At 50.4% G+C, this 24,270-nt stretch overlaps 7 protein-coding genes across 7 annotated transcripts; 3 read left to right on the top strand and 4 right to left on the bottom strand.

The window, feature by feature from the left end:
- Positions 1-1,701: 1,701 nt before the first annotated feature.
- Positions 1,702-2,838, top strand: BCR38DRAFT_487956 (uncharacterized protein; the record flags this gene model as incomplete). The annotated part of the gene is made up of 2 exons (XM_040864215.1): positions 1,702-1,773; positions 1,843-2,838. 2 exons carry the CDS (start codon positions 1,702-1,704, stop codon positions 2,836-2,838), a joined length of 1,068 nt encoding a protein of 355 aa, XP_040713128.1.
- Positions 2,839-5,115: 2,277 nt separating this feature from the next.
- BCR38DRAFT_442848 (uncharacterized protein) lies at positions 5,116-6,317 on the bottom strand. The gene is made up of 3 exons (XM_040860836.1): positions 5,779-6,317; positions 5,552-5,725; positions 5,116-5,479 (listed from the first exon to the last, which is right to left on the bottom strand). Exons 1-3 carry the CDS (start codon positions 5,839-5,841, stop codon positions 5,180-5,182), a joined length of 537 nt encoding a protein of 178 aa, XP_040713129.1. The 5' UTR covers positions 5,842-6,317; the 3' UTR covers positions 5,116-5,179.
- Positions 6,318-7,399: 1,082 nt separating this feature from the next.
- Positions 7,400-8,366, bottom strand: BCR38DRAFT_459857 (putative endo-1,3(4)-beta-glucanase; the record flags this gene model as incomplete). Its single annotated transcript, XM_040862339.1, has 2 exons — positions 7,400-7,480; positions 7,575-8,366. 2 exons carry the CDS (start codon positions 8,364-8,366, stop codon positions 7,400-7,402), a joined length of 873 nt encoding a protein of 290 aa, XP_040713130.1.
- Positions 8,367-10,182: 1,816 nt separating this feature from the next.
- BCR38DRAFT_442851 (uncharacterized protein) lies at positions 10,183-10,960 on the bottom strand. The gene has a single exon (XM_040860837.1). The coding sequence runs from the start codon at positions 10,620-10,622 to the stop codon at positions 10,398-10,400; it is 225 nt and encodes a 74-aa protein (XP_040713131.1). The 5' UTR covers positions 10,623-10,960; the 3' UTR covers positions 10,183-10,397.
- A 145-nt stretch (positions 10,961-11,105) lies between these two features.
- BCR38DRAFT_442853 (uncharacterized protein) lies at positions 11,106-14,064 on the top strand. The gene is made up of 2 exons (XM_040860838.1): positions 11,106-11,476; positions 11,863-14,064. The coding sequence occupies exons 1-2, from the start codon at positions 11,452-11,454 to the stop codon at positions 13,692-13,694; spliced, it is 1,857 nt and encodes a 618-aa protein (XP_040713132.1). The 5' UTR covers positions 11,106-11,451; the 3' UTR covers positions 13,695-14,064.
- A 4,486-nt stretch (positions 14,065-18,550) lies between these two features.
- BCR38DRAFT_49009 (peptidase C14, caspase domain-containing protein) lies at positions 18,551-19,842 on the top strand. The gene is made up of 3 exons (XM_040864476.1): positions 18,551-18,587; positions 18,656-19,030; positions 19,079-19,842. Exons 2-3 carry the CDS (start codon positions 18,859-18,861, stop codon positions 19,552-19,554), a joined length of 648 nt encoding a protein of 215 aa, XP_040713133.1. The 5' UTR covers positions 18,551-18,587; positions 18,656-18,858; the 3' UTR covers positions 19,555-19,842.
- Positions 19,843-20,698: 856 nt separating this feature from the next.
- On the bottom strand, positions 20,699-21,786 carry BCR38DRAFT_397695 (uncharacterized protein). Its single transcript, XM_040857668.1, has 2 exons — positions 21,605-21,786; positions 20,699-21,503 (listed from the first exon to the last, which is right to left on the bottom strand). Exons 1-2 carry the CDS (start codon positions 21,706-21,708, stop codon positions 21,044-21,046), a joined length of 564 nt encoding a protein of 187 aa, XP_040713134.1. The 5' UTR covers positions 21,709-21,786; the 3' UTR covers positions 20,699-21,043.
- Positions 21,787-24,270: the final 2,484 nt, after the last annotated feature.

The raw sequence follows: 24,270 nt of genomic DNA on the forward strand, positions 1-24,270 counted from the left end.
ACGAGTGATCTAAGAGACGAGTTGAATCGGCATTAGACCATGGCCGTTTTCACGAACCAAGATAACGAATGCAGTCTTTCCTGATTAGGTTGGTGGGGAAACTGACTTTAAAGAGCTTGCAGGACGTTGGCGTCTCTCAAAATCTGCCCGGACTTGCCGGTAGTACAAGGGTCTAAAGCGGTAGATCAGCAAGGAGATGCCCCAAGCCATGGCTTCACTCGATCATAAACGCTCTTCATGACCAGCTGCCAGCGCAAGTGCGTCTACAAGTGCGTTGGCTCGTTTCTGCGACTTCTAACTCAGGTAGCCGAAAATTGAGCCACGAGATCGACCATATGAGGCTCAACTTCTCAGGGACACAGATGCTAGGCTAAGCTCCAGGGCCTCTCCAAGAACCACGCATCGAACTTTCCGTCAATCAGACGTTTCGCTAAACTGAAACGTGGCTAGAACCTGCGAGTTGCGCAGACGGCTTCGTGAATTCCGATCCGAGGCATCAGCCTGGTTCCCACGCATCCAGGCAATGCAAAGCGTCTAGATCAAGAGTAGGAGTCACGGAAAGTTGCGGTTGCCCAATAATAGGATGAGCGGAAGCGCATTGCAGTTCCCGAAACTTGCGTCCCAACATTAGAATCCAGTCGAATGCTAGCTCTAGCATGTTTAAAATCAAGGTCTACCGCTATCTAGCAAGCAGCCGCCGCCTTCTTGATTGAGGCTCAAATGCCACGAGGTCCAAGCGACAATGGCAAACCAAGTGCCAATCGTCACAAGTAAATGCTCCGATCTTCAACTTTCCGATATTGGATCAGAGCTGCTTATTGAAGCCGCACTTCAAAAAGAGGTGGTGGCATTGTCATCCCGCTTTTGGTCAAGACTGCTTCTTTGACCGACTTTGTTCACTCGTAACCAGGCTTGTTGGTTCCTGGTGATAAGTTAGGATCGCATACTGAATGCAAGGCCTCAGGCGCAAGTGTAGCGCCCGACGTGGAAGTACCTCCTGCACAATCACGCTGTTGGTGTAATAGCCTGACCAGCTTGGCATCAGATATCGTAGACGGAGCATTTAAGACTGTCGAGTCGTTAAAACTAACCCAGATGCTGGCACCATCAAGGCGCCCCTGGCCCCTGTAGCAAATAGTATTGGCCTCTTGTAAAGCTACCGGTAAATTAGTGGCCAGCGCATGCCCATGGCCATGCTGCAGGGCGTGCCGTGCGTCGTACCTTCCGCCCTATAAGATGGCCAGCTTTTTTTGCCGCGGGTGGGGATTTTGCCTAGAAGCTGCTGAGCAACCCGCCCGGGACGATTAATTGGGGTAGCGCACCGAGCTGCTTCAGCCAGGCCAGGTGCCCGTTGGACAGAACAGGAATGCAAAGTTCACCCTGAGCTGACTAGTAATAGTAAAAAGAACTTTACAAAGTCACTCCACAATTCACAGCACTTATTTTTGTCACGGCAACGACTTCTCCTTCTACTACATCCCCAAACTGCACTTGTGCTCCTGTCGTCAACTAAGCCCCTCGTTGTCTTTTCACGGCCAAGCTGCGCCGCATCGGCCCATCACCTCATCTCCCAGGGCCCCTTATAGTGTACGCCGGACCACTGCCCTCACCCAATCGCCCTTCCCTTGGTTAAACCTTTGAGAGACACTTCAGATACCATCACGACAGGCCCGTGGAATGTCCAAGCAGAAACAGCGGATCATGTCATCGCCACTCAAAAAGCAGCCAGAGGCTGTGGCAGACAAAGTCCTCAAGCGAGTCGAGGTCAGCAAGGTAAGGAAGGATGCATCCGAAGCCCGCACATGAGAACAAAGGCATTAAACAGCATACTTCGACCTGCAGATTGCCCGAAGACTCCAAGGTCGTCTAGCTCTTGCGCAATTCAAGACCAAGCACGGCTGGGAAGATCTAACTCTCGACACCATCGAGCCCAAGTTCGAGGAGCAAATCCGACGAAAACGGCAATATGACGGCGAAGTCATGTCCGACTCGTCCTCAAGTACCTCGGAACTACCCTATCCCTCCTCCACCGTACTGATGAGCTCTCCGCTCAAAGCCCCCTTCTTTTCCGACGCAATTGGGTCCAGTAATGGCAGTACCGGCCATCGCAAGCGAACATATATGGACACATTTGACATGCCGATGTCAAGCCCGACGAAGCGGTTCCGCACCTCCCCAACCGCACGCAAGTCGTTCCAATTGGGCAACACCACCTCCTGGAAAGAACATCGCTCGCTGGGCAAGTCTTCGCCGATCAAGGCACGACGGCAGCAGCATTTTACAACTTCAAATGGCCCTGACGTATCATTTTTTCAGGGCGGCCGCCGAGTCTCGCAGTGCCTCACATCGCCCAATTTTGCTGCACCTCCGTCAGACGATGAGGACGATCTCCTCCCAGCGCACTCTTTCCAAGTCGATCACAACCGAGCATCACCGCCACGAACACCACCAATGCGCAACAGAGGTCTACGCAGGAAGGAGAGAAGTACGGTGAATGGAAGCAAAACAGGCGAGGAAGGAGCAGATTTGTTGCTATATCTGGCGGCATCCCCATCTCCTGCAGTGCCATCGACCAAGACCAGGATGGAGCCTCCGTCTACACCGCCCCCTAGAAAGGAGCTTGCATTGCCTTCGTCCATGATGACTACACCCGGAGGAGGCAACTTGTTCCCAACGACACCTGGCCAACCATTCGATTTCTCCGACTTTGTCAATATCACGCCGAGCCCGGCGCAAAAGCCCTGGAAGACGCCGGTGGCCCTACCGTCGGCCAAGACACCCATGAGCGTGGCCAGACGAAGGCTGACCTTTGATGAACCTTTACACGGCCTGACATGAAACTACAACTCCAGGCAAACTTTTCTACACTTGTACCTCGGGCATGAAGAAGCCTATTCTGGGCACCTCATCCCTTCCACCGCCAAATTCCTTAAATGAATATGATGCCTCTGTACGACCACCACACTGCAATCCACCGAGACCCGCTTCTCACCCATTCTCCGCAACACTTGTTTGTTTAGATTCTTTCGGCCGATTCTTGCGCGCTGCCTCGCCGTACAACACGACACAGCATAAAGCGTTGAGTGAGTTCATTGGTCAAGGTGTCATTTTCTGCACACGCATGGCAAGCGTCCTTCTGTTTACCTTGTTTTGGGATGTTTGGAACTAACCCTGGCATGGCATGGCATGCGACTGGATGGAGTCCCTATGTATATAACTGACTCGAACCAAGGATCGATGCTATGCAGCTTCTGCTTGTTTTGTATGCCGATTCTTCACCATGGATGGTTTTCTGCGGGTGTGGACCACTTTACGCGATTCCCGGATGGGAACGAGACACGCGCCTGGCGAAGCGTAGTTGGGGGAAAGTCAAACACGACGCGAATTTTCGTGTTTCCGCTTAATTACTCGCAGCCAATCAAATACCACTACATGCAGGTCCTGGCTAGGGTCCATCCTTGAGCGTGATGTCACCATCTGTTGGTCAATGGTCAATGGGCCTGGCGTTGCATATCTGCTATTTTAAGCACAATCATGATTCGCATGTGCGGCTCTGGTATTTTCAGATTGATGGACCACCTGGTGTACCACGATCCAACTATTAGACAGGCGAGACGAGGCGATCTAAGATGTCCATGTGGACGAGGACTTTCGGATTTCGGCCGCGAGCTTGGAAGAGTTGACGTCTTGAGTTCTTCGGAGTTGCCATACTTCAACACAGACAAAGCGGAAGGAATACGTGAGGGCAGAGCTCGTTCGTCGGAACTTCCCCAATTTTCGTGAATCAGAACAACTCGCTCAAAGCTTCAAACTATCGACCTTAAGGCGGCAAGGCAAGTGCATCCTCCGCGACAGCATCACACTAGATGAGAGTTCGGCTTATTTCACCAACCTCGACGAATTGAGGCTAACCATCACTGCTTAATTCACCTTCATTAGTCCTACTCTTTTGGTACCTGCTGTCTAGTAAACTTGCTCACATACGCTATTGTTTGGAGCTGATTTTGCGATTAACCTTCTAGAGCGTTTTGTCCGGTATCCCCTTAGTTGCTACAGGGTGCTGCCATCATGTTTGCATTGCCATCTAAGGAAGGGCGCCAAACTTGGAAGACTAACAACTACAATGCTAGCATCTTATCGCAGCTCCCCGGTAACCATATCTCGGGAATTCTGGATCGTATCAATATAGTCATATTTCCAAAAGTCTGGCAATGATGTTCCTTTTCGGCTGAGAAATCCTCAGTTTCACCTCCTTCCCACCTTGAGCCAACCTATTACTTCGTATTATGAGGATATGCATATTAGTTGATCCATGTGGGGTAGACCAAGTGAGCTAAGATAGCTGTATTCTGATACTTCGTAGTAGAGTAACCCTTCAAGGTACTTTCTCTAGGGGCATCCATGAACATCACTATGCCTGGCTTGGTCGACTTGAACTAGCAATCTTTTTCATTAGGAATAAAATAGATTGAATAGTGCATGCTTTCCTGACATGGTGTTTCGAAATAATTATCCCTTAAAAGCATAAACCTAACAAATCTTGGTGTCAAGTCTACTGCTCGGACTCCTTGTTGTCTCTAACGGGTTGTCCTTCTACAATAGGCCCTGTTGTGTGACTAATATAGTAAGTAGGAATACCCCCTTGTCCAGCCCAGCTCGGCTTACTTTAAGTCCTCGTTTTAGCAAGGAGTTATAAAGAAAGCCTTTGCATTACCCGCAGACTGAGAATGCCAATATTTATAATCATAGGTGTTTCTTGGCCATTTCACGTCTAACATACTTCGGCAAGCCCATACATGATATGTTCAATGTCAAATAGCAAACCGACTAGTTGGCCGGCTACCACAAGTCGTTTATTAGGTCTTATAATCAGATAGTGCCCGCGTATCCAACGCCTCATCCCCACACTTATCCATACGATAGTTACATGAATATGAGGCAGTCGAAGCGTTACCAGATCGATCGACGCAACTGGCCCAAACTTATCTCGGTGGCATACTGTTTTGATACACAAAGTTATGTTGTATTTAGCGGCCGCACTTCCCGCTTATACGATCAGGTCAGGTGATTTGACAAGGCGAGGAACCTAAGAGGGGTATGAGGAGCATTCCAATGCTTGCAACATAACTAGGAACCTAGATTAATAGAGATTTGGCTCCCCTGAAAATTCCAAATCCCTTCAACACTCGATTCTCACATTCGACCAGATATGAGCCGTTACAGAGGCCATTAACAGCACCCGATCCCAGCTCCAGGGACTACTGCAGCCTTTGGCTCCATCATCATCATCGTTTCTCATCTTATCGCTAGCGGCAATAACTGCTTTCCGAGCATGGCCCCCAGAATCCAAGGAGCCGCCGCACCTCTGGGACACAATACCTTTTGTTTCCAACGCGTGGCTGTTTTTGACAGACCAGGGGAAGTTTCTGAAGTGAGCTAAGTAAGGAAATGGGGGGTTCCACGTCTTCATTTCATGAACCTAATTATAGCTAAGTCAAGTGTTTTGCGGTAGCGGCATTGTCTAGTTTTGGTTGGGCGAAGGAAGGCATACCTGGTGCTGGGTAAGAATGCGCTGGCCTTGCTTCGCTTGTCGGCAGGAGTCAGCACTGGAGTAATAATGGAGATGACCGTGGAAAAGATGTGGGAAATGCCTAAAAGCGAGCTGGACCTGTTTCACAAAGCTCGCTCTGGCCGAGGCAAGATTCCGCCTCCTGGTTTTGAAGGGCTATCAGAGAGTCAGAAACACTGGTCAGCCTCTCGCATCCGACTAACACCCACAAAAATCTGAATAGTGAGTCTGACCACACCCACAAGATTAAAAAACAAAAAGTCGCATTCCATCAACTAGCAATTTGGATTCCGCTGTTTTTTTTGTGTTTAACTATAGTAGAATGCTTTAGATGGTAGATTCAGCAATATATGCCTTTCTCAAACTAGTACTCCAGAGGATGTAGTAGTGACATGTACCACAAATATAGCCTGCGGTCTTACCTACGCTACACGAGAGCTGAGGTACGCTGGCCTCAATTTATGTAGTTTATCCCTCCCCAATGACATCACTTCCTTTATTAACCAGCAGGGGTGAGGTGCTTCGCCCCGGTCGTGCTTATCCAACGAATTTCTGTAACTTCTATTTTAGAGGCTTCAGCTTCCTCGATCATTTGGGGCTCGACATTTGAGGCTTGAAATGTTTTGCCCGATACTGTTGTCATTTTCGACTACTCAACTATAGCAATGACTTGGATTTGATGTTCCCGTTGAAGGAGCAAAAGGAGGGCACATATGCCTAACCTGTATGTATTGTAGCTAACTCTGGTCCTCTCTTCGAGGGTCTATGTATGGAAACAAAAGGGTTCTTATATAGTCAATGAATGGTAGACTTGCTGATTAATTCAGACAAGTTGTAGAAGCATATAGATAAGTAGGGAATGTTCTATCCTCGCCACATTTCTCGTAATAGAGGTATGTGGGGATGGTCGCCGTTCTAGGTGGCGATAGTGGCAAGTATAGGACCCACATGGCCCACAGGGCCCATATTGTCCAACTCAATGCTTATTCTTCTTATCCGAAGCAACTCCTTTGCTAGTGCCGCCACCCTGCCAGGTCTGCTTGCACATTGGCTTCAAACACGACAAATAATGGTCTGATGGCTATAGCTAGGTCCAACGAATATAGTGACGTCGGGATTAAAAGTCTTGTACCACGCAGAACCTAGGGCGTAGTGAGACTAGATAGCGTAGCAATATAGGCTAAGGCTGAACTTAGGAAGAATATCTCGGACTTCAGGTTCAAATGTAATGAAGTACAAATGCTGCCTTCATGGTACGATGAATATGAGTATCTAGATCATCCTGTGGGCCATCTGAGCCTTCGGGGAGAAGATGAAGCAAGGACTCCATTAGCGAGCATTGGTACACGTAGGGAAGCCAAGCGATCTGGAAAACATGGCCTGGATCACTGAGATACTTTCAAGTACTGCTGATTGAATATGTTTTGCGGTTCAAAGAGAATGCAGATTTAGTTTCGACGAAGGTTGATCAAAGGCTGATATAGAAACTATTTATGATGAATGTCAAGTCAAAGATCACCGGACATTGAAGGTCTCACTATATTGGGTGTTGAAGTGACTTCTACCTCACACACGCTACATAGCTAAAAAGCAGCTGGTAAAAGCAGCTCGACATAAGATCATACCTGGCTGCCTCTGCAACTGTCGATACCTTTTTGAAGGTGGCGGTGATTGATAGACTGCCGTTTCAGGGAATATTGTAATATAAGTAGCAACCACGTAGCCAAACAAGTCCCAGTTATACTCTTAGGAAGAAATATATAACCACTTGAGTACATATATATAGCCAAAAGGAGCCCCTGAAGCGGGACGCTGCCTTGATTGCCTCAATCAGCTTTCATAAACCGCAACATAAGCCACTTCCATCCTTGCCCCGTTTCCGTCCTGGGTTGAGCTGTCGGGCTTGCCAGCCTATACAACATGTTAGCAAATTTCCATCGGCATCCAGGGACCCTCAATTGTCAGTTATAGCGTGGAACCGGTGAGAACAACGGCAATTACTTACATCACCACCCAGCGCAATATTCAATATAAAAAACAATGGGCTGTGCGCTAGACAAGTCCAAACTGTCTCATCCCCAATCTGACTGCCCGTCACCTGGAAGTAGTTCTGGTCATCTATATAGAAATTCATAGCTTCCCCCTTCCAATCGTCCGCCCTCCGATCAAACTCGACCCCCCAAGTATGCCAGCTCAAATCCGGATAATCAACTGAACCCGACAACCCCGTAGGCTCATTACATATCCCCCCTTCCGCCACATCACAATGCACACTCGCATACCCCGTCATCTCCCCATTCGTAACCTCCAATACATCAATCTCCCCACAATACGGCGAGCTCGGCCCGTTCTCCGTCCCCGTCCCATTACTCAGCATCCAGAACGCGGGCCAGTATCCCTTCTTAGTCGATTGTGCATTATCACCGAACCGGATCGAGGCCTCGGCGCGGGTTTTGGAACCGGGCTTGGGAGTAAATGTGGATTTTCCTTCGATGCGGGCTGAGGTCCAGCCTGTTTCCACGGATGAGTTTCTCAGGGGGACGATTTGGAGGGTTTGCGTGGAGCTGAGGTGGACGTTGGAAGGGGAGGAGGTGTAGGTTTCGGATTCGGAGGTGTAGGATAGCTTGCCAGTTATGAGGGTCCAAGTTGAGCAGGAGGGGAGAGAGTTCGGGTCGCCGGTGAAGGGATCGGACCAGGTGAGGGTGTAGCCATTTTGGCTCGGTGGAGTGGTGGCGGATATCAGGGATGCTCTGCAGAGAGCGAATGTGGCTATAAATTGGGCTATTGGGGGAAGCATGATCACGGAATAGAAAGCTGGAAGTACTTAGGATATGCCGGTGAAACGGTTATGTAATGACTGTACATCAGAACAAAAGTACAATGGAAACGAACTCACTTTGTTACGATATAACAGAGAGGAAATACAAGGTGTCAAACTTAATATGCTAGATATACGTAAGCCTGCAAGATAAGTTGCGTATCTAATAAAACAAGAGTATAAATTTAAGTACAAGCTTTATAACTATCGACAGCCTTGAAAAGGTTAGTTGCAGCTTTGCTCTTCTATGCTAACCTTAGTACAGAACCTATACCTATCAGGTAAACCCTCAAGAATGAACTAACTTGACTTGAGTAAGGGGACTGAAACACTCATAAAGTCTAGAATATAGCTATACATGTTCACATTGCGCCAGAGTCAATGTTCACCTTGTTTCCTTCACATATAAGATTGTAGTTTCATATAACACGCTCGCTTCGGAACCAGAAATAGCTAAAACAAATAGGATTTACCTCTTTTCTAGTCATTGTCATTTTTGCGACATCTCCTTTTTTTCAGCTTGGAGTTGATGGTGAGTCGGACAAGTAGGCGAGTTTAATGGGTATCTAGACCTCATAGCCTTGCCTCCAAAGCCAGATAAGCGATATTTCAACTCCTATGAGCAAGATAGTTCAGTGTAGAGGGGAACGAAGATATAGATGCACCTTACCTATCTAAGACCAAATAGCTTTTCGTGCTTTCCCTTAAAACTAGACTATAGCGGAACCGCCATATAAAGTGTTTTTATAACTCCAAGTCTACGGTACAAATGCGGGTACTACACAGAGGGACCAAGTATCGAAGACACCTTTGGCCTCAAATAAATATGAAAATAGAGGGCTGATAACAACAGAGACACGCAAGTATGTTGGAAAGGCACTTACTGCGTGCGTTTATTACAAATACCGCTCTTGCTATTCGCGCTCTCAACCCGCCACTATATCGTCGACACCATGATTTCAAAGCAACCCTACTTCGCACACCAGATTCGAGAAATTGCCCAAGACGGCTTGAGCCACTGCACTGTATTGAAATGGTTGACGATTAAGTGGAATCCGGGGAAGAAGGGGGAGGGGGTTAGGGATATGTTGATTATCTGTGGGATCTTGTGAGTGACTATATGAACCATGCCCAGGATGGGGAGGAAATAATATATGGGGTTAAGGTGTTGAGGCTTCTGGCTAGGAGAAAATCACGGTGCGTTCATAGAGTCTTGGGTAGATGCTCTGTGAGAGAAGACCTGCAGAAATCATTGCCAAGTGAAGATATAGAGGGGGCGAAGGATTTGTAGGTCTTACGGGTCATTTGCAAATACACCTATCTAGCACTATTGCCCAGGAATAATACTATACCACATTTGGCTTGGTTTCTGCCGCCTAGCCCTCGCCTTTATCTTCGCCGTTGTATTCTAGAGGTTTCTTGGGACCGAAGCTATGTCGGTAGATACTTGATGCGTGCACCTAGGGGGGAGGATGCTATAATGCAGCAGTGCGCAACGTTATAGTATCTAATTGAATGGGATTCACCTAACCAGTGGGTCCCCCTACCTTTTCGTATCAATACTCTACGTTTACAAGTTGATAGTCTCTTGATGATAGCTTTGGCCCAATTATGATAATGCCACGTTTTTTACATAGCTAAACGCAATTACTCCAAAATCCGAGACAGACAAACACACAAGCTATGTCTCATAGATCCTCTACGTTTACAGGTTGATAGTCACCTTTATAAAGTACTAGCAGATGTTAAATGATTCGGTATCAAAGTCACCCATGAAACATGAGGAACATCTCTGGTCGCATGAGAGAAATAAATAAGCTATCACTTCCAATTTAAAGATTATCTGAGAACTCATCCAGTTGACAGTATGGGCACTGGCATACTGCTGGGTTTTCTGACCAAATCCGTCCCTGTCACAACCAAAGAGAAGTCAATGAAAGGATCATTTGATAGCTTGCCGTATACCGAAGGTATCTCAAGTCTGGCCACGAAAGAAGCCAAAGAGAATAGTTAGAGACACGCACAAGCAGGGTGTTGGGCTTGAAATATATGCTCTAATGGAACTTTTGGGTGTAGCACACATCGCAGGGGACGCCACGACGAAAGCCGAGCACGCCAAGCTGCTTCGCACCTAGAAGAGTGACAGACGGGCAGTAACAACGACCTGGTGGCGGGAACCAGCCTGGCAATGATTAGTAAAAGGAAGTACGTAGGACTTTGATGTATAACCAGCATCGCGACGCAAACAGCTAGTTCTACTTGCAAAGGCTTGTCTTGCTGGACATGTTATCGCGAGTATAAAATCACGCGTACAGAGGACTCTTACTGGAGATGCTTGTTTGAGATACCGGAGAAAGATGGCGCGACGATTTTAGTTGTCGTGATTAGGACAGTCTGACTGCTGCTCTACCATGGGATAACAGAGTAGCAATGCACCGAGAGGTTTAGTACCAGACGGGATGGCCCGATATTGCAATGCAGTTGATAGGTATACATTGGTATAGCCTCGTGGTTCCAGTGCTGTGGGACTGAATCAGATAGTTGTTCGTATGAACTTTTCATCTAGATTTCACTGCCTGCTTCATTCTGCGATTCTATGTTGCGTTCTCGGCGGCCGGCGGCTCGGTAAGTGGTGGGGTAAATGGGCACGGACGTCGATCTTTACAATCCCCACTTGCCGCCGCGCTTCCCCTGAATTTCCCCAGACAGCTCTAAAGCAAAAGAACAGCCCTAGGAAACGCCATCTCCAGCGGCCGGGCTCAACTCAACGCGTTCCTGAGTTCAGGACTCTGGCAATCGGCGGGGTCAATACGAGACCAGTTGGCACGCTGCGGGACTAAATTGGCAACGCTCTCTGATGCCAACCACGCGTCTTGGATAATTCCTGAGCCGGGCTCGTAACGTCATTCGTGACACAAGAGCACTTGCATCTCGAACCTCCAGAGTCGAAACTGGCTTGGTGACGAAGTGCTAATCCATCACTCACCTGCCTTAATCTTAACCGGTGCAAGGCCACGAGCTCGTCCCTGACGTTCTTCTTGCACTTTCATCCCAGCCAGTCACAATGTTTGGCGGGCTGGTAAATCTGAGTAAGTCTCTTCTCCTTCATTCAATCTGCTGATCTCATGAGGGGTCAAGCCGGACCCATTTACCCTTACCCACTCTCCACGAGTGCAAACACACCAATTCTGGTCTGGGCAAGATCTTCTTCTCCAGTCATTACGAACATCTCATGGCCACGACGCGAAGTTAGCTAGACTGAATTACTGTGGGGGACTTCTTGCTTTTCAAGTCTCCATGGCATGGATCGACCTTGAAATCCTGTCAGATGTTGCCACTTCCCCAGACCACATGATATAACCCCCTTTTAGTACTTGATCTCATCTCAACATCTCAACACTCCACTGCAACCTTCTCAATCTAGGAAATCCACCGGTTTCTTTTCTTTGCATCACTTTCTTATGGTAATTTCTAGTCACCCCGTCGACCATCGGCCCACCACCTGAAGACATTCCTCCTCCGACCCCTCTCACTTTGCCAAGATACAACCCTCAACACTCGGGGGCGTCTAGCGGGAAGGACGACTCAAGATATAGCCCGGAGTATGCGTCTCTAGTCAAGTTCCTCCAGTCAATACAGCGGCCTACCGAATTGAGAGAAGCTCACTTCGCCGCTCTGGGTGTACACGTGCACACTGATGTCGCTGTTGAAGACTTGCTGCCAGATCCTTCATACGCTCCATCAGCCTCAGGATGGGACAGATTGACGGTGGATGAGGCGCCGTCTAAGGATGCCACCTTCCGACGTCCGCTGTCGAACGGCAACATGTCCCCAGAGGCGCGGGTCTTCATGGAAAGGCGCCATGAACTCTCCTTGGACAACCAAGCAGCGTTCAGAACGGTACGACGCATTCGGCCGGACCCGGGAACGACGCCAGTGAGACTGGGTAACTGCTATGAGTTTTACAGGCAGTTGGAGCTGATGGCAGCTTACTGGGATGATACGTCGTTGTCACAGCGCAAAGATGGCCACTTGAACGTGGAGAAGCCTGCATCACCACCGCGGCACCAGTCGCTTGACGGTAGCCTAGAGCAAACCACACGCACTATTAGTGCCTCTACTACACAGTCAGAGGCAAACAGCAGTTCACGAAACGCACCAGACGAGAAACCCAAGCCTCAGCAAGTAACCTATCGAACTGCTCCTGGAAACCTGATGCCCCCTGAGCTAAGACACAGCCTCATCACCGCGTTTGTTAAGCTCGTATCCTACGATTTTGGCTGCAACGTCTCGCCGTCTAGGGTAGAGCCACGGCTACACTTACTAGAACCACCTGCTGTTCAGACCATCAAGGGAACACCGGTCTCCCAACCCCAGCGAGCCTCTTACTTTCCCTCCGGCTGCGTCTTCGTCTTCCGCATTCCGACAACCCGTGAAGCTGCACGTACCGGCATCGTCGAGGGACCGATACTCGCCGTCTCAGCACGCAATACGATCAACTTCAATTCCCCTGCCGACCACAAAATCGACTTTGCCCGCGAACTGGTCGCTGCCTTGGTCGCGGCGCAGCACCGCGCGAGGGAAGGAAAGGAGGAGAAGAGATTTGGCGATGGCGAGTGGTGGGCAACAGCCAAGCGATGGGGTGGCGGCCAAGGCGGGCTAATAGGACGCGAAATCGAAAGCGATGGGGTGGTCGGCGATAAGGACGCCAGACCAGACGGCGGTTCGTCGTCCGGAAAAGCCAGCAGCGACGGCGCTATTGCGAAGCCCAGCAGCAGTGGCAGCAGTAGCAGAAACCCTCCAGCGGTTCGCACCCCAGGCTTAGGACATGTGTCCCCCGTCCACCCCATCTCCCACTCAAGCGGCCTCCCCATGCGCGGCTTAGCCCCAAACAAGAAAACCCGTAAGAACATGAGCATGTACGACAACTACCGCATGGTCCGGCTGCCGTCCTCTAACTGGGACCGCAAGGCGCGATACAGAGCCATCGGCAAGCGGACCGGCGCCGACTATGACGACGTATTTGTGGTCAGCAGTTTGTTCCACCACATCTGCGTGCTAAGAACGCGGGTGCCCACGCGGTTACTCGATGTTATGGCCGGTGCGCCTGAGGAAGATCAGGCGAGGAGTTGGGATAAGGTCGAGATGTGGCGGAGTAGGTGGTTTGATTTGTTTCTCGTCGAGGAGCGGCTTGAGGCACTGAGGTTGGTTTGGGGAGTTATGGCGTGGATGATGAGGAAGGAGGGTGAAGGTGAGGGTGAGAAGAAGGGGAAGGATGGAGAGGATCTGGTTATGAAGGGGACTTGAGGTCGTCGTTGGTGGAAAGGGAGATGACGGAATGTGGTCGAGGTTGGTTGAAGAAGGGGGGTGGGTGGTAGGTTGAATGTGTGGATATAGCAGATGCATGCTCTCATGACTGGATTTCAGCGCATAGTGGATTGAGCATATCGAATGCTCCTTGTTTTGTGTGTTGGATTTCAGTCATCCTTCGCTTTAGAAGGGGAGCATATACAAGTCCCGGGCAAGAGACCCGGAATATGAGCTAGTAAATCGGAATCCCCAGGATAGGAATTTTTCAAACAGGAGCTAAACAGTTGTGATCGATGAGCTAGTGAGGTTGACTGGAAAGTCCTTTATCTAGTGCTGACCTCCTGGCTGATGACGACTTAGTACCGGGATATCACGACCAAATATGTCATCTGCATAGCATGCTTAGACTCTCAACATACTGGAGATCACACCTTTCTGGTGAGAATTAAGTGGAAGGAAAGGGCAGCTTTCGTGACTTTTCCTTCATAACGCAAGAACCGCCGATATTGCCGTACCTATATGTCTTGTGCAGAATCGTAGAGCTCTGACGACGACCCGAACGCTGCCGATGCGAACCACAAGGCTGCAGAGCCTTCATTTTATATTATATTTCCATTTATAAACGAACATTACTCGTGAAGGACTGCCGAGTTAGAGGCTTGACATGTAAGGAAACAGCATACGATGGCAGTTGTCTCTTGGGCGAACGGAGTGATAACATACTTCACAGCAGGGGTTTATGATGGATTGTAACACAACTAGATATCATATTTTCCATTTTCCGCTCATCTCTCGGCATCTCGAAAACAAGTGACCCGCTTGCTTTAACGCGAAGCATGAAATCATGTTTATTCTTAGACACAGATGTCATCATTCTGGATCTCCGCAGGGACTTCCGTCCCAGCTCTGCTAAATTTGTACGGTGGCATGTGGCACGGTGCAACCCGCAAAGGATCTTGGCGTCCCTACGAGTTTGGTCGGTACATCTCATCAACATCGTAAGAGACCACGTGGCATGGGCTGCGGAGAGATAGATGGTGGCATCAAGGAGCCCCTGCCGCTTTGTTTTTTTCCTTGTTCACTCAAAACATGGGCGTGAATAAGCATGCATGCATACATATATTACACAGTGAGCCAATGTATTGGGACAGCCTCTTTCGAACGGCTGAGAAGCTTACCGTCCAAAAAAGGATATCGTGGGGAACCATGCAGACGGGGCTTCCAGTTCGCGACGAAAAGAGAATAGTGTGATGTCTGACCGCCAACCCCCGAAAGCTGAGCTAGGGGAATCTTAGGGTTTTGACTAGTCGTGGTGGGTTGCAGGCCGTGGAACGTTCCAACCTTCGTGAGTAGATCGTGGAAGCATAGCCCTATCGTGGGAGAGACGGTGGACGATGCAACAGTCCGACATGTGCCATTGGAAAGCCACAGCGTGAGTGTGGACTTGGTAAGGAGGTGGCTTGAACACAGACGGGTCACAGTAGCGGTAATGAAGTGATGAAAAACTTGACTGGCCGTCAGATTCGAAACATCGTGATAATGGGCTGCAGTGAGCTTTCGTCGGGCCGCTGTCCAGGCTTTGCATTTATAAGTCGTTGCATTATGTTGGCTCCAGAGGAGTGATGCACTGTGTGGTTGGGCTGATCGGCATACTCTCGATTGGCTGCTGGGCTATACTACAGCTTGCAAAGTGCCTGACGGCGTCTGTAGGTAAGACTGCCCTACCCAGTACCTGATGATTACCGCCCGCTCTGGTACAAGTAACACATTTGGACAGTTGGGTCTAACGGCGACAATTGGATGTAGAATGACTTTACGCGCTCAATGTGGGGAGCAGCTTGGCCCTGGCTTTAGGGCAACCTGTGCAGAATTCATTCAATTCGTCGGGAGGAAAGCAAATCAGGAGCAAAGCGTATCGCAGCAGTGAGGCCTCGCGAGTATCTCCGTATCCGAGGCATTGTCCTTGCGCTATTGACTACATAAATGCCGGCAAGTGGGTCCAACGCACGTGTGAATGGAGTAGATGGAGTAGGAAAGGACCCGATGCGGTGGCTAATACATCGCAAGGCCAGGCCATGTCGATGATGTCCCAGATGAAAATGCACAGCTGGTACCGCGATGGGCTAGAACATCGTCATGGAATGCCAGCGACTAGTGGGGACCATCGTTCAGGTCCGCCACAAGTTCCGGGAACCCCGTCGCCTTACCTTACTAGGAACGCTTGCATCAAAGGAAAGCATCGTTCCCGTCTTCGAGGCATGGTAGCAGAATGGAAAGGCTAGAAGAGTCTAATAAAGAACCGGACTCTGCCGAAGGTATTGGCAAGTGTCAATTGGATTGAAAAATCGAGTGCTCTAACCAAAACGGCTTTCATTACGAAGTGGCGTTAACTTCGGGGCTCGGCCATTGACCGGCCAGGCGTGCCGGCTCAAGTACGTTTTAATGATATTGAAGAAGACAACAACGAGGTAGGTGACTGCTATGGTAGGCAATCAAGCCAACCGATAGTATTCGCCAAAGTCGGAGAGTAGCCAGTAACAATGTGGTGAGCAATGCAGCATCAGAAACAAGGATATCGGAATGAATGCGATTGACGCATCGCGTTGATCGCCATCTCAGAAGTAGATACCAGCTCGGGTTCGTATTGTGCAGTGAGACCATCGACTGGCTATCAGCGTCTGACAATGGTACCCGGTGGACTTTGCAGATGTGAGGCACCAGCTGCGAGGCACCAGTTACCGCCAGGTCAACGTTATAATTACTGGAAATTGCCGATGAGTGGGCAGAACTGGCCTACAGCGAGCTTCACAGCCTTGCAATGAAAGCGTAGAGTAGAACGTCTTGTGGCTGGACGAAGCTGCAACTGCATGCCCCGTTGAGCCCACTAGTACTGCCAATCCGAAATAGTGTTTCAAGGTTGGCGACTACGGGAAACAGCCTAGGACGATAGCTGAAACATAAATTCCCATCCGTCGTGACATTGCCGTTGAGTACATCGGTCTAGGCGATCACTTGGTAGCCTCCGTGGCGTCCAACTTTTGTCAATGCAGCCTCAGGCGACAGGGGAAGGGGAATAAACCGCCAATGGGCTCTTTATTAGCTTGACCATGATAAAATTTGCCTGGCACAGGCAGGTTTGCAGCATGCCGAGGCAAAGTATGCGGAGTCGGATTTGATCGAATTACCGTCGGTCGAGACTCCGGAGTTCAATGACAAAGATGTCAAAATGGGCTTCCGAGGTTAAATCGAGAGTGTTGTGAGTTTTTCCCGGTCTACTACGGTATCAGGCCAAAGTTTTCACCGCCTTGACAAGTACCAGTGGACCACTGCCAAGGTAACGCTATACTGATTCTTACCGATTCTTACCTAGCCTATTCATACTAACGAAAAGGTACTTCCACCTCTGATTCCAACTTGCTGTTAACGCGTCCTAATTATCGCGTATGTAGCAACTACAATAGGGGACTAAACACCTTACAGAAGCAGATCGCTAACGAATTCGAACCCTCCATTTCGACGGGGGTAAATCGAAAGCGGAAATTCAAACTACTACAACGTTTTCTTTTAATCTGATTAAGACAGCTGTTAAGGTCGCTTCAAGCCAGGTAGCTAAGAGTTGGCTCGTGCCTAGGTGGAGCACGGTACAAACACACAATTGAAAACTTATCCATGATACCATAGTAGATGGATGGTAAGCGCCGGGTTGTCACGTCCTGCGTGGCATCGTCTTCGGTTTAGCACGAGGTTACCAAGGATCGGCAGCTAGGCAAGTTTGACAGCAGAATGACCCCTCCTTCCAAACAGTGAAGCATGCACGGGCCATATAATGCCACGGGCTACGACGAATCCCTGACACCCTAGACACTGCACTGCAGCCCCAGCTCTCAGCTTTGGAACTCCACATTTCGCTTTACACCACGCTTACCATTGTTGCCCGAACACCCGAACCTCCGCCAGCACTTGCTCAAAGTGCTTCACCTCCACCAAATTGCTCTATCCCACGCGTCCCGTCCACGTCGACCACGGCTGTTATTGTGGCTAATCCCAACGTAGCAACAGCTTCGCGAACCTCGACCCAAACAACCCCCTGCAGGTGAGTGGCGTCCAAGACCCGATACAACCTGGATCCATACGGTACTTGACCGCTCCGCTGGGCTAGTGCAGAGCGTTTCTTTTTGTTGCTCTTGGCGCTTGATGCCATCACACTTGACCACCATGAGAGGGACTTCAAGCTTACCACGTTGGGCCGTTAGTTCGTTGAAACGTCAAAGAACTGCGTTTTGCCTCTGGCTACCATATCGTGACAGCCAACAAGGCTTCTTCGGCATCCCCACGACTAACCTAGGTATCACCTATAAAGATTACCCCGTGTCCATCCGAACCATCATACCTGCTCTCTACGCCCTTACCCCATCGCCTTGCCGGCGCCGACCCGCACCACGGACGCAATAAAACACTGACCATCACCACCGATATATAGTACAGTCCGGCCATCATGTCGGGCTACGGCTATCCAGGTGGAGGAGGATACGGTGGACCGCCACCCCAGCAGTTCCAGGGCAACTTCTATACCCCGTACGATGATCCATGTCATGTTTCAAGAATGCCTTAGACCACGAAGAAACGGCGAAACGAAAAAATCACCATTGCTAACTGTCACCTAGTCCTCCTCAGGGATACAATCCCGGCTACGGTCCTCCGCAACCGCAATACGCATACAGCCAGGCCCCTCCTCAACCTCAGCCCTATGGATACAATCAGGTGCGTACAAAGCCAACGGGTCTTGTCTTAGTCCACCCGCCACCCCACTGATACGACATGACCAGGGTCCTCCGCAACCCCAGTACACCGGCTACAATCAACCACCACAGAGTCAGTATGGCAGACCTGGTATGTAACAACTTCAGCGTTGCCGAAACCCCACGGCTTCTGACAGCAACTAACCGAAATCCTCTCAGCGAACTCGAATTCCTATAATAACGGCAACCAAAACCACCCGCCGCCACCTCCCCCTGGCCCGCAACAGTTCGGTCAAGGCGCCCCTCAGGGATACGCTTTCCAGTACAGTAACTGCACGGGCAGGAGGAAAGCCCTGCTCGTTGGTATCAACTACTTTGGCCAGCGCGGTCAACTCAGAGGATGCATCAATGATGTCCGAAACATGTCGGGCTACCTCGTCGAGCACTTCGGATACAAGCGCGAAGACATGGTGATCCTCACCGACGACCAACAGAACCCCATGAGCCAGCCCACGAAACAAAACATTCTGCGCGCAATGCATTGGCTGGTGAAAGATGCCCGGTCAAACGATTCACTGTTTTTCCACTACTCTGGTCAGTCGGCTTTTACTACCTGTGCCATACTCTGCTAATTATCCGCAGGTCATGGCGGTCAAACGAAAGACCTGGATGGCGATGAACCCGACGGCTACGACGAGGTCATCTATCCTGTAGACTTCCGGTCTGTGGGGCACATCACCGACGACGAGATGCACAGAATCATGGTGAAACCTCTACCGTGCGGAGTACGGTTAACGGCCATCTTCGATTCTTGCCATTCGGGCACTGCTCTCGATCTACCCTACATCTATTCCACCCAGGGCATGCTCAAGGAGCCCAACTTGGCCAAAGAGGCTGGTCAAGGTCTTCTCGGTGTTATTTCCTCCTACAGTCAAGGTGATCTCGGCGGTGTTGCCAAGGGGGTCATGGGCTTTTTCAAAAAGGCCACAAGTGGCGAGGATGCACACAATAAAGCTATGGCCACGAAGACATCTGCCGCCGACGTTATTATGTTCTCTGGGAGTAAAGACGACCAAACATCGTTCGTATTCCCTTCCATTTTTATTTCATCATATTGATAGGCTTCCCCCGGTTTTTCTTTTGTGTTGCTCTCTGGTCATGGGCAAGATAGACTTGTGGTGACGCTAGTCACTCACCGCGAATTCCTCGCATACGGACAAGTATATAAATATTCTTTTCAGGAAAGGGTTTGGGTTGACTACTCAAAAGTCTCACATATGAGAACATGAGGAGGCGTTAGAGCAGGAAAAGGAGTTTCGGGTACCAAAACTATTTGTACATATGGTGGACTGTTATATTTTGCTTTGTTTCCTTTCAAGCTCTAGACTAAAGCACAACTCTTTACGTTGTGGCTTTGCGTCTAGAGCGACGGGTCACGTTGGATCGCTGGCCAAGTGTAGCGGTATTTCCTTTCATTACAATCGGGATACTCGCAAATCACTGTAAGAGACATACTAACACGCCGTTCAGTGCGGATGCTAACATTGCTTCTCAAGCAACGGGCGCTATGTCTTGGGCCTTCATCACGGCCCTCAAGAAAAACCCTCAGCAGAGCTACGTCCAGCTCCTGAACAGCATCCGCGACGAACTGGCGACGCGCTACTCTCAGAAACCTCAGCTCTCTTGCAGCCACCCTCTTAGTCAGTACCAGTTCCCGAGCCGGCCATTCTCATCTGGATCCCTGACCATCAGCATAACATACTAACATGATTAACCCTGGGAGCAGACACGAACCTGCTGTTTGTAATGTAAAACGAATTCCTCCGAAGGTGTCTCCATGTCGTGTAGGCGCATCGGGTCGGAGGCGCCCCTTGTAATGAATAAGTTGGATGACAAAGATAAGGTGGAGGCTTAATGGACAAAGGGATGGGTGGGTAGGCTGGCAGGTAGGCATTCTGGAATAGGATCCGTTTTCGGCTCACAAAAAGGGGGATCATGGTCCGAGGGTTCAGATGTTTATTATTGGGATGCAGTGCAATGACGATAGATTTAAGTCTACTATTATATGTGACGGTCTGTATGAGGTATGTTGAAGTTTCTTCACTTACCGCTGAACACAGAGACAGCTCCCAACATAGGCTGTAAAGCCCCACAAGGAGTTGACCTTACTCGTCATAGACGACGAAACCAAGGTAACGTGGTGATGTACGTTACTAGCACACGGCCCAATGAAATCACTTTGAGGAAAGGATGCTAATGTAGGTGGATTCGTCAATGCATTATATCAGTCTCGAATAAAGTAAGACCAATGTTTTACCGCCCGCCGACCCCTTATGCAGAATGATCATTGCCATCCTATAAACGCAAAGAACGCGTTGTACACAATGCCAGCCGATCGTAAACATAACTCCAACATGAAAATGTGTACGTAACCTGGCTGGGCGACAAAAAGGAAAAACAATCCTTCCTGAGCCCTTGACCCCCAACGCCTTGGAAAGGAACTGGAGAAGTCGAGTTGAACAACAATGGAACAATGCAACCCCGTGCCCAACCAATACTCCCCAGCTGCCACTCCAGGAAAACTTAAACCCAACGGACATTAACGATTCAGACTCTGACTTCAACACAAGGATCGGCATCATCCATGTCCGAAGTCGTCTCCGCCGTGCTTCTCTTCCTCTCCTCCCTCTTCTCAGCATGCATACTGCCGTTGTTACCCCTGCCGTCGCCTCTACCGCTGTTACTGCGGTTAAGACTCTCATTCCCATCCCACTTCCTCGCCGCCGGCTCTCTCCTTTTCGTCTCCTCCCATGCCTCCACGAGCCGCACGCGTGTCTTTTCATGCTTGCCCCACGCACGGGCACTGACTTGCATCCGGACGATGGCGCGGACGGCGGTGGCGAATATCATGAGATTATGTTGCGCGCGGGTAGGGGGTTGATGTTTGCGGAGAGTGAGGGATTTCGACTCGGGGTTGGATGCTTTCGAGGCTGATAGCAAGGCGTCGGGGGACTTGATGCCGAGTTTCTGGTGAATTTGCGAGAGGATGCGCAGGTCGGCTTTGTTGCTGTTGGGATTGTATTAGCATTATCGTGTGGTAGTTTGTGGTAGCGGAAGGGAAGTTTTTGACAGGTGGAAAGGGGGGAGGAGGGAAAGGAGGAAACGCACCAAGCTTCTGCCAGACTCAACTGCAGCTCCAGGAACCTCTTCGCAAACGCTGCGTCGTTGCGCAGTTTCGCTTCGCGTTCCCAGCGCGCCTGCATCCACTGCATCTGCAGCGCCAACCCCCGGATCTCCTTCTCGTGCCGGCGCGCTGCATCGTCCGCAGCCCGGATCACGGCCTCGTGGTCCTTCTGGTCGACGAAATCCATAGTATTCTCGCCGTTGTACCGGATGCTCGTCCTGGCAACACGCATCAAGTTCTTGTTTGGTCTGTAAGCAGCATTGGTGGAAGCCCCTGAGCCATTGTTGTGCGTCTTGATCCATGCCAAAGCGTCCTTGGCCCCGGCCTCGAGACGCTCGCAGTCGTTCTGATACTTGAGCGCGCTAGCCCTGTATGCCGCGCCCTCACTGCGTGCCTTGTCGAGCTTCTTGCGGAGCGAGGCCTGGGCCGTTTCGTACGACTTGATGACGGCTGCTTGCTCCCGGATGTCGTGCTCCAATGCTTGCACTTCGTCCTGCGACTCGCGTAGCATGCTGTGTAATTCTTTGCGATCATTAGGCGCAAGGATATCCTGTTCATCTCCGCGGCGTTTTGATGAGGATTGGCGTTGCATCTTATGCATTTGGTGTTCCAGTTTCCGTACCGCCTTCTCATACTTACTCTTCGTCTCGGCTGCTGACCGCTGCGCATCGGCCAATTCTCCCTCGAGAGCCACATTCTGGTCTTCAAGCTCATCGAGTCGAGCCTGCAGGCCCTCTATCTCCTGATTCTGCGTGGTTGCTTTCTTGGACGCCACACGTTCAGCATCGCGCAGCTTCTGCTTCGAATCCTGAAGGGACTGCTTCGTTGTGGCCAGCTGGTGGCGAAGCTCGACAACCTCCTGCTTGCGCGCTGAGGCGGAATCCGACACACCCGAGGCATTGGGAGAATTGCTCACTAAGCGTGTCATCTCCGCCTCGTGCAGTTTGCGCTCCAGATCCGCAATCTGCCGCTTGAGACGGCGAACCACCTCCTTGTGGCTTGCTTCGCGATTGAGGAGCTCGAGCTCTTTCTGTCTTGCCGATGTAAGATCACGACGCATGAGAGATAGCTCCGAGTTGCCTTCGGTACCTGCGGCCGCGCCTAGCGGATACATGGACTGGGTGGCAAGCTGGACCTCGTACTCATCAATTTTCCGCTCCAGGTTTCGAATTGTGCGCCGCGCAGACACAAGCTCCTGGCTCTCGTTGCCGCTGGACTGGCGCATCTTGGCCTGTAGCTGGATGATCTCCATCTTGAGTCGTTCCTCCTCCGCCGTCGCCTTCTCAATCTCGTCCTCGAGCGCTCTCTCGATTTGCTCGCGCTGGGACTCGAGGGATCGGTTCTCTTCGCGCAATCGGCGGACCTCGCTGTCGAGCTTGACCTTGGCGGTGCGGAGGTCGATGCGTTCTTGATCGAGGCGATAAGTGTCGTTGTCTTGGGCGCGAAGTCGCTGAAGCTCTGCCTCCAGCTCCTCACGCTCGGCTTTTATCTCTGCGAGGGACGCACGGAGAGAGTGGAGGTCGGCGTTGAGACTCGACAGTTGGTCCTGGAGGGACTGCTTTTCCTTTCCTGCTTTGCTGAGTCGCGCCGTACCTTCAGATAACTGACTTTGGAGGCGAGTGATTGTTTCGTTAATTTCTTGGCTTGTCCGGTGGGATGCAGAATTGGCCGCCCTCGCAATTTCAGCGTCGTCCTGTAGTGCGTGGAGTTGCCGCCGGAGGCTATCACATTCTTGCCTGGCTTGAGCCAGTTCTTTGTTTGCTTGTTCAGACTCCTCGTCCAAGGTAGATTGAAGAACCGCAACTTCATCTTCGAGCTCCTCGACCTTGTCGGCTTGGGACTGGTGATCAAGCTGACTTTGACGAAGCTCGTCTCGCACAGTCGACACCTCGTTGCGCAGGTCGGTGAGCATAGCCTGCCTTGCCTCCAGGTCTTGTCTAAGATCATCGATTTGGCGGCTTAGCACCGCTTCCTCGCTCTTGTGACGCTCGGCTTCGCTGTCCAGTGCTTCTTGAAGCCTGGTCTCCTTGTTGGACAGGGACCCTTCCGCCTCACGGAGCTTATCGATGGTGCGCTGGAGTCCGGCGGCCCGTTCTTCGGCCCGATCGCGTTCAGATTCCAGGTTGTGCTTGTCGTTCTCCCATTTTTCGCTGTCATTGTCGTAGAGATTGTCCTTTTCACGGATCTCGGCTTGAAGATCAGAGATGTCATCGTTCAGACGGTCGATGTCAGTCTTATACTGGTTTCTGACATCCTGTTCGATTTGCAAGGCATGCGCCTTCTCCTGGTCGAGACTGTCCTCCAAATCTTCGACCTGATTCTGCAGTCGTGAAACGTCACGCTGTAGTGAAGCAGACTCGTCACCTAATGCGTCGTGACGAAGCTGGAGCAGATTCTTTTCATCCGTCCGCATACTCAAATCCTTTTGCACGTCCTCCAATTTGGAATTGAGAGCCTGCTTTTCCGAGTCCCAAGAATCCCGCTGTTGGAGGAGTTGCTTGGCTTTGGCCTTCAGCTCGTTGGTATATTTCTCCTTGTCTGCTGCTTGCTGCTCGAGGAACGCGTACTTCTCTTCCGACTGCTCTAACTCCTTTTGCAGACGGGCGATCTTCTCTTCGACTTGACGGGATACTCCCTTGGGGACTACTGA

The sequence above is a fragment of the Pseudomassariella vexata genome (assembly GCF_002105095.1).
Source record: "Pseudomassariella vexata strain CBS 129021 chromosome Unknown BCR38scaffold_11, whole genome shotgun sequence".
NCBI classification, from domain to species: domain Eukaryota; kingdom Fungi; phylum Ascomycota; class Sordariomycetes; order Amphisphaeriales; family Pseudomassariaceae; genus Pseudomassariella; species Pseudomassariella vexata.

What these genes read in the sequence shown, in the direction of transcription:
- BCR38DRAFT_442848 (XM_040860836.1), bottom strand. Translation starts at nt 5,841, where the DNA reads ATGGAATGCGACTTTTTGTTTTTTAATCTTGTGGGTGTGGTCAGACTC. An exon ending in GACTCACTATTCAGATTTTT is followed by an intron (nt 5,726 to 5,778) that starts GTGGGTGTTAGT and finishes ACTCTCTGATAG; the next exon opens with CCCTTCAAAACCAGGAGGCG. An exon ending in GCATTCTTACCCAGCACCAG is followed by an intron (nt 5,480 to 5,551) that starts GTATGCCTTCCT and finishes AGCTATAATTAG; the next exon opens with GTTCATGAAATGAAGACGTG.
- BCR38DRAFT_442851 (XM_040860837.1), bottom strand. Translation starts at nt 10,622, where the DNA reads ATGCTGGTTATACATCAAAGTCCTACGTACTTCCTTTTACTAATCATT.
- BCR38DRAFT_442853 (XM_040860838.1), top strand. Translation starts at nt 11,452, where the DNA reads ATGTTTGGCGGGCTGGTAAATCTGA. An exon ending in TGGCGGGCTGGTAAATCTGA is followed by an intron (nt 11,477 to 11,862) that starts GTAAGTCTCTTC and finishes GGTAATTTCTAG; the next exon opens with TCACCCCGTCGACCATCGGC.
- BCR38DRAFT_49009 (XM_040864476.1), top strand. Translation starts at nt 18,859, where the DNA reads ATGTCGGGCTACCTCGTCGAGCACTTCGGATACAAGCGCGAAGACATG. An exon ending in ACTGTTTTTCCACTACTCTG is followed by an intron (nt 19,031 to 19,078) that starts GTCAGTCGGCTT and finishes AATTATCCGCAG; the next exon opens with GTCATGGCGGTCAAACGAAA.
- BCR38DRAFT_397695 (XM_040857668.1), bottom strand. Translation starts at nt 21,708, where the DNA reads ATGCAGTGGATGCAGGCGCGCTGGGAACGCGAAGCGAAACTGCGCAAC. An exon ending in TTGAGTCTGGCAGAAGCTTG is followed by an intron (nt 21,504 to 21,604) that starts GTGCGTTTCCTC and finishes CAATCCCAACAG; the next exon opens with CAACAAAGCCGACCTGCGCA.